Source organism: Saccostrea cucullata, unplaced genomic scaffold (assembly GCF_032062105.1).
Source record: "Saccostrea cucullata isolate Sc308-1 unplaced genomic scaffold, CSIRO_AGI_Scuc_v1 ctg16113, whole genome shotgun sequence".
In the NCBI taxonomy this organism is placed as follows: domain Eukaryota; kingdom Metazoa; phylum Mollusca; class Bivalvia; order Ostreida; family Ostreidae; genus Saccostrea; species Saccostrea cuccullata.
Window position 1 is genome coordinate 3,928 of NW_026941317.1, and position 7,816 is coordinate 11,743.

The following is a 7,816-nucleotide window of genomic DNA, read 5'->3' on the forward strand; positions in this document are numbered from 1 at the left end:
TACCTGTTTTATGTTATTTAATAAAATCTTATATATCTTTGTGAAGAATTTGTGGTTTGTTGAATTTGGTGTATGGATGTGCAAAGACTAATGTTTTAGGGGTCATCTGTCAGTTGGTTTACCAACTACTGTATACAGGGTTATTTTTGCCCCTTGTTATTTTTTCTCTTTCACATTTGGAAACAAGCTGGTCCTGTTTTAAATTTGCCCAGAGAGATTTTTGTTTAAGATATTATACTGTTTACTTTGAATTTGCCCCGTTTTAAATTTGCCCACTTCTGACGAGGGCAAAAGGGGCGAAAATAAAATGGGGCAAAAATTTCCCTGTATACAGTATTCAACTGTCATTCATTTTGTAAGGCTCAACATTACATATTTTAAACATTTTCATCTTCACTGAAACCATTGAATCAATTTCAAAAACTTTGGTACATAGCATATCTGATTAATATGATTTCTTGGAAAGATCAAAAGTAATGTGGTCTTCCAAAAATAAAAATGCCACTTGTTTCCGACTGCGATGGAACCAAGTTGGTCATAATTGAAAATGAATAATTGAAAATGAATAATTGAAAAATTCATTATTTACACATACACCTTAATATGAAATCTTCCTTTCTCACAGATATCTAATATTTTAAATCGATGTTGCATGATCATAGTGTCTTGCTGTGAGTTGTCAACCATTTGCCAAAATTTTAAAATGGTTTAATTAGGCCCTAAGGTGGGCCTTGGTGCATGCTCATGTTATGAAAATATTAGTACATGGATGTATTTTATCTACATGTACTCAATTAAATAGTCAAAAGGTTACATTATTGTAATGAACATATAGCTCTCTACCCAAATTAATTAAATTATGCCCCCCCCCCCACACCCCTTGGACAATGTTAATGCTTCTTGGGTCCTTCATTTGGGTAGGTCGGGGAAGTTGGATATGTATACTCCTTTGACTCATGACATATGCCATAGTGGCAGTCAAACTTTCGTATGTTTTTTAGGACTAACCCTTTCCAAGAAATGTGAAATTTATGGTCCGACTACCAGAGGTTGGACTGAGATGGTCTAATATTGAAGGTAATTTATATTGCTGAGAATCTTCATTAATTATGGACATGTAGCATGCAAACTCATTTGCATGATCTTAATAAGCCTTTGGCTCTCGTTTCCTTGGGGACAGATTGGGTCACAGGGTAGTGATATATGTAAATTGAAATTTATTATACCTTGTACCTCATCTTTATTTCTGGACTTCAAGAAGGCATTTACCTGCATTGATTTTGATAATGACTACAATCTCAATCAATGTGTAAAAGATTTGTCTTAAATTTCAGGGTAGTTCCAGGTGGGTCAAAGGTCATAGTTGAAGATAATACTAGTATTCTGGTGACCTTCACGGCCCATAGGCCTCTTGCATTGTGAATTCTATTGGCTGCCAATTCACTCAAATTAAATTTGTTGTCAGTCTTTAATGAACTAATAATGGATAAATATGTATTTTAAAAAAAATAACTAAAGTAAACATGTTTCATCCCAAATCTTATATAGCCTCTCTGGTGCTAGGCCATGTACTGTGAATATATACGGTGTCTTGTACCAGCAAGGGTGCTTCGATGGAGGGTTGTAGTGGTAAAACCATTTTATCCTCGTCGTGTGTAGTTTTAACTGTTCTAAACAAAGGCCAATATATACATCTTCAAGTGGAAAGAACGGAACATTTTCCGCGATTTCATGGATCTTTTTGATCACCTTGAATGACGTCACGTACCCAGTTCCACTGCAAAATGGAGGAAAAACTTCCTTGTTGTACGAACGTTCTGATATGTAATACTTAGACTTTGGGTCTCTGTGAGGCTTTTCCTTCTTCATACAATAACCTCCGATATGTGTTTCGAAGATCCGCCCATACTTTGGCAGCAAAATGGACAAAGTATTTGGCACATGGACCCACATATCGTCATCAGTTTTCATAACGAATTTAGTCGTTGGACAGGCTTCTGTTGTCCATTTGATACCCATACGTGTCTTCAACGTAAGATTCCAGTAGCTGTCACGGAACGCTCCTTGGATTATGTCATGATTTCTTTCATTTTCCTCATAGATCATATCGTTGATAGAACCCCTTGTAGATAAACCCAACAAAAAGACATACTTCACCAAACCCCGTTGAGTTTCAGTGACATTTAGCCACGTTCTCCGCAAAGCGTTACGTTGATCGAATCCTTCGGGTGCCGATGCTATAAGAAAAAGAAGTTGAGTGGAATTGGTGCATATATCGGGATTTTCGATAACATAGTCGTATGTGTATTTAAAGCAACCATTGCACGTTAGGTTCCTGGTTGGAACCATTGGCGTATTGCGTTGGTAGGCAGTTATGTCCATTAATGCAGTATTCCGAGAATCAAGCACATTCTCTCCTCGTACATTTCTGTCATCACCCAAACCCTGCAATGCATAGTTTTTCCTGATTTGGTCCAAACCGAAATTTTGGACATGAATGAGTGAAATATTGGTTCCTAGAAATGGATTTATTATTACAATGGCATGAGACTTAAAATACTGATGTGTGATAGTAAACACAGCAAACAAAATGAAGTTGATGATCACAGCTACCAGCAGTCCGTATTGCAGATAGGTACCAATCGTTGTTTTTGCTCTCAAATGTAGCATCTTTTTTAAAAATTCCTGATGCAAAAAGGAAGTTGGTTAGGTAAATCCATAGATATATCAGGCCACGAATATGTATTGTCACTAAAATTCACCAGAAGTGACTGATAAAAGACGGGTTAACAGATAAAGGTCAGTCAGATGGATCAGCAAAATGGTCACAATTGTAGAACTCTACAAGGTTCTTGTAGACAAATGTGCCAGAAAAGAACAAGGTTGAAAATTTTCTGATACAGAAATTATCGCAAGTATTAAGTATATTGGGAAATTATTAAAATTTAAGACAAAATCAATGTTAATTCACAAAAAATGTAAAAGTATTGCATGATACTTTTAAAAATTCATATGCTGTAGGAAAGAATTTTTACACGGTCCTATATTGTACATCAATATTAGGCGTGGGGTGGGGTTGGGGGTGGGGTAAATTGAAAAAAAAATCTAAATCCCGTACGGATATCATAATTTTTGGGAAATGCTAGTAAATAGCCTGTTGTAGAGATGTGCAGTTTATTTTGCCATGTTTTTATTTCTTAATATAATGTCAGTGCAAAGAAAGTTTCCTGTAAAGTCAAGCTCAATCTATATAGTGTTGATTCGAGTCAATAAATACTGGTATCTAATTGGTTTTGTCAATCATCAATTCAATAAGAAGCACACTTTTTTCCATATTAAGTAAGAACGAAAAACGTTTCAGTTTATCAAAGTAACGGACGGACCAAAAAATTAGTTACAAGAGAAAATTATTGAAAAAGGGTAAATATGATTTGCCTTCATAGCATTAAGAGTAAAATAAGTGATAAGTTTCGTTCTGAGAGAAAATATCATACTTTTGAAAATGAGAGCGAAATGGACATTATATCAACGGATGACAACCAAATGAAATCTTTATTCAAAGAGGAAAATACTAACACTGCTGACGGTAAAATAACGGTCTGGCAGGCCGGGTGGAATATCACCAATGCGATCCAGGTTAGTCTTGCTACCGTTAAATACTACCACCATGATCACTTGAGTTCTTTTTTCCCCTCGACCCTCTCATTTCAACATCAAATATATCTAAAAAAAAATTCTAAATATCTTGCATACTTTTTGTTTATGAATTTCTAGGGGATGTTTATAGTAAGTTTCCCGTACGCTCTTCGACAAGGCGGATACTGGACTCTTCTAGCGATCTCCATGGTGGCCGTCATCTGTACTCATACCAGCAAGATCATAGTAAAATGTCTGTACGAAGAATATTCTTGTGGCAACCAGATTAGAGTTCGCAACAGCTATGCTGACATCGCTGAAAGAGTCTGGGGGGCTAAGTTCGGAAGACTTCTGCTAATTTTTGCACAAGTAATAGAACTCTCCATGACCTGTATCCTTTATATTCTTGTTAGTGGAGAGCTTCTTCATGGTTGCTTCCGGTCACGTGACGTGAGTCTTGCCACGTGGACAATCCTCAGTACCGTGCCACTTCTTCCTTGTGTGTTTTTACGAAGTATTCGATGTGTGTCCAACCTGAGCTTCTGGTGCACTGTAACTCATATGATAATAAACGCAATCATCATAGTATATTGCTTAACTCAAGTGTCCCATTGGCACTGGGACCAAATGCCAATGAAGATCAACATTTGGGAGTTTCCAATCTCTCTTGGGATTGTTGTTTTTAGTTACACATCACAAATATTTGCACCAACGTTAGAAGGCAACATGAAAAACCCCAAACGATTCACACAGATGTTATACTGGACTCACATCGCTGCTGCCATCTTTAAAAGCGTGTTCGCATACGTTTGCTTCTTAACCTGGGGAACAGAAACGATGGAGGTTATCACCAATAATTTAACACAGCCTGGATTCAAAATCACTATAGACCTTATACTGGTTCTTAAAGCTCTACTTTCGTTCCCACTTCCGTACTTTTCAACTGTTGAAATAATTGAACAAGAATGCTTCAATTTGAAGAGTCGTTTTTCGTCATTTTCTGGGGATCAACACGCGTTAAAACCGTGGACTGTTGTCTTACGATTCTTTCTTGTCATTGGTATTATGCTGCTAGCCGTGTTCTTACCACATTTTTCAATACTTATGGGATTGGTCGGGAGTTTTACGGGTACCATGCTGTCTTTTGTATGGCCATGTTACTTCTATCTCCGAATCCATGGTAGTAAATTGCTCTGGTACGACAAGTTAGTGAATTGGATTGTCATTGTGCTTGGGGTTGCTATTGGTGGAATCGGCATGTACTATTCTGGAATCGCACTTCATCACGCAATGGACCATCAATCCAGAGCAACAACTTTCAACAGTACATTAATGGGTGTGGAATAAATAGCCCTGGCAACAAATGTGCCGCAATAGATCTTGCAAGTTTTGATCAGATACGAGTTGAGGAATTAGCTGATGGTGATAATATTTGTATCTAATTGATCCATAGATTAAAAAAATATTACTGTACTGTAGTCTAGATGTCTCTTTGTCCATCCATCATTCAACTTAAACTTCGCAAATTTGCTACAAGTTATCGAGAATAATTAACGCAGTGAACTCATTTTTGTCAGTTAATATACTGTACCTATACTAAAGCTGCAACTGACAATTAATATTAGTTGATCTATGTAATGACCTTTACGTTAGGTTATAAATATGCTATAAACTTTAGAGGAAGAGAACATTCCAGCCTCTATTTCTCTTGCTGCAAAGGAGAATATAGTCCGAAAAAGATTTTTCGGACTAAGGAGAATACAGATTGTATGTACAATTACGGCGTTCCACTTTTTACCTGTTGCACGCGTGGCGGATTTGTAACCTACGGTATTCTAACAAAGTTACTGGCTTTAGAATATAAAATTCCTGACTTGGCCACAACTTTGATTTGGAGAAAAACTTTCCAAGATTATAATAGGCGGTCGCACAAAGTCTGTTTGAAACAGCCACGTAGCATCGTTTTTGAAAGTTGGGGCCAGCCAGAGAAATTTTTTTGACTTACCTGAAAAGGTTGACAAGCAAAAATAAAAAAAAAAATGGGGGGGGCAGCCCCCCCCCCCCGTGTTGCTACGTGCCTGTGAAACAACATCATCTAAGTACTGGTTGTGATCTAATGTATAAAGCGGACAGTGTGGCAAAGTCATTGGTTGAAGTAAAACCAGGTTACAGCAAATATTTCATAAATAGAGGTGTTCATGGAAACGGTATTATTTTACTATAAATATCTGAATTGAACGATTTAGCCTTATCTTTCGTTGTCGTTTCAAGAACACACCAGGTTAGGATGACTCCATATCAATATAGCATACAACTTTGTTGTTCTTTAGCTAAGAGATTGTTTTAAAGATTTTCTTCCTATATACTAGTATTACTTTGTAAAACTTTGATTCCCCATTGTTGCCCCCCCCCCCTACCCCAAGGGGTCAATATTTGAAAAAAATTAAATCTTCACTATATGAGGATGCTAACATGTTAATATGACTTAACATAGCTCTTCTGTTCTTGAGATTTTTTTACTCCGTTTTCGTATGTAAAACTTTGATCCACCATCGTTGCCCCATCCTTACCTTCGGATTATGATTTAAACAAACTTGAATCTACCCTACCTGAGGATGCTTCCATTTAAATATCACTAAATCATAGCTAAGCTATTCTTGAGATTTATTCAGACAGATTTGTTAAATATATTTCTATGTAAAACTTTGTGGCCCCACCCTACCCCCAGGGGTCACGATTTGAACAAAATTGAATCTTCACCACCTAAGAATGATTCCATACGAGTTTAATCTTTCTAAGCCCAGTGGTTCTTGAGAAGAAGATTTTTTCTATATATTCCTATGTAAAACAAGCAAATTCAAAGAATTGTGGTCCCCCGCTTTCAGTGTCTTTGTGGATGAGATGTCATTTTTTATGACACATTGTGTCTAATATGAACACCCTATCATACGTTATTTATTTAGAAATTATCACTGAAGTTGATTTTTTTTAAAAATAAGGTCAATTGTCAAGGTCAAGGTCAAGGGGTAAGAATTCATAGCATGCTTAGAAATATCTTATCACAGGTAATGCACATGACAAATATGAAAGTCCTATCTCTTCTCAATATAAGGAACAAGATGTGTCAAATTGTGAAACACAGATGACCTCGTATGGCAACTAACAAAGATTTAACATTTCTTAATTCAAACGAAATATATTTGATATTACCCAAAGTAGGATTTTCAGACAAGAAATACGATTGTGAAATACAACCCCCCCCCCTGTTCAAAAGAAAGTTATGGCCAAGGATACATTTTTGAAAGGTAGGTCAGACTCCAAGGTGAAAGGATCTGAGTTGTTGATTTCTTTAAAAGGGTCACAAGTAATACATATGTGAAGGATGAAAACCCTAACCTTAACCGTTCAATAGTTATGGCCAAGGTAAAAGTTTTGGAAAAGTAAGTAAATCTCCAAGGTCAAAGGGTCAAAGTTCTTGGTATCCAATGAAAGGTCTTCTCATAAGGACTACATATGTGAAGTACGAAAGCCTTAGCCCTTACCGTTCAAATGTTATGGTCAAGGTTAAACTTTTTTTTTTCCAAAAGTACGGAAATCTCCAAGGTCAAGTCAAAATGTCAGAATGGTTGGTATCCAATGAAAGGCCTTGCCACAAAAAAATACATATGTGAAATATGTAAGTCCTAGTTTCTATCATTCAAAAGATATGGTCAAGGTTAAAGTTTTTTCATAAGTACGGAAATCTCCAAGGTCAAAAGGTCAAAGTTGTTGGTATCCAATGAAAGGTCTTGCGACAAAAAATACATATGTGCGAAAATATGAAGTCCTACATGTAGTATCTACCGTTCAAAAGTTGTGGCCATGGTCAAAGTTTTTGAAAATTAGGTCAATCTCCATGGTCAAGGTCAAAGAGTCAAAGTTCTTGGTATCCAATGAAAGGTCTTTTCACAAGGATTACATATGTGAAGTACAATAGCCCTAGCCCTTTCCGTTCTAAAGTTATGGTCAAGGTAAAAGTTTTTTCAAAGGTCAAGGTTAAAAAGTCAAAATTGTTGGTATCCAATGAAAGGCCTTGACACAAAAAATGCATATGTGAACTATGAAATTCCTAGTTTCTACTATTCAAAAGATATGGCCAAAGTAAAAGTTTGGATTTTTTGTGTAAAAGTGGGTCAAATTC

The 7,816-nt window shown here is 36.5% G+C and overlaps 2 protein-coding genes across 2 annotated transcripts; one reads left to right on the forward strand and one right to left on the reverse strand.

The window, feature by feature from the left end:
- Window positions 1-1,512: 1,512 nt before the first annotated feature.
- On the reverse strand, window positions 1,513-2,670 carry LOC134257620 (beta-1,3-galactosyltransferase 5-like). Its single transcript, XM_062740207.1, has one exon. The coding sequence runs from the start codon at window positions 2,668-2,670 to the stop codon at window positions 1,513-1,515; it is 1,158 nt and encodes a 385-aa protein (XP_062596191.1).
- An 843-nt stretch (window positions 2,671-3,513) lies between these two features.
- LOC134257622 (vesicular inhibitory amino acid transporter-like) lies at window positions 3,514-4,983 on the forward strand. The gene is made up of 2 exons (XM_062740209.1): window positions 3,514-3,636; window positions 3,775-4,983. Exons 1-2 carry the CDS (start codon window positions 3,514-3,516, stop codon window positions 4,981-4,983), a joined length of 1,332 nt encoding a protein of 443 aa, XP_062596193.1.
- The last annotated feature ends 2,833 nt before the right edge of the window (window positions 4,984-7,816 follow it).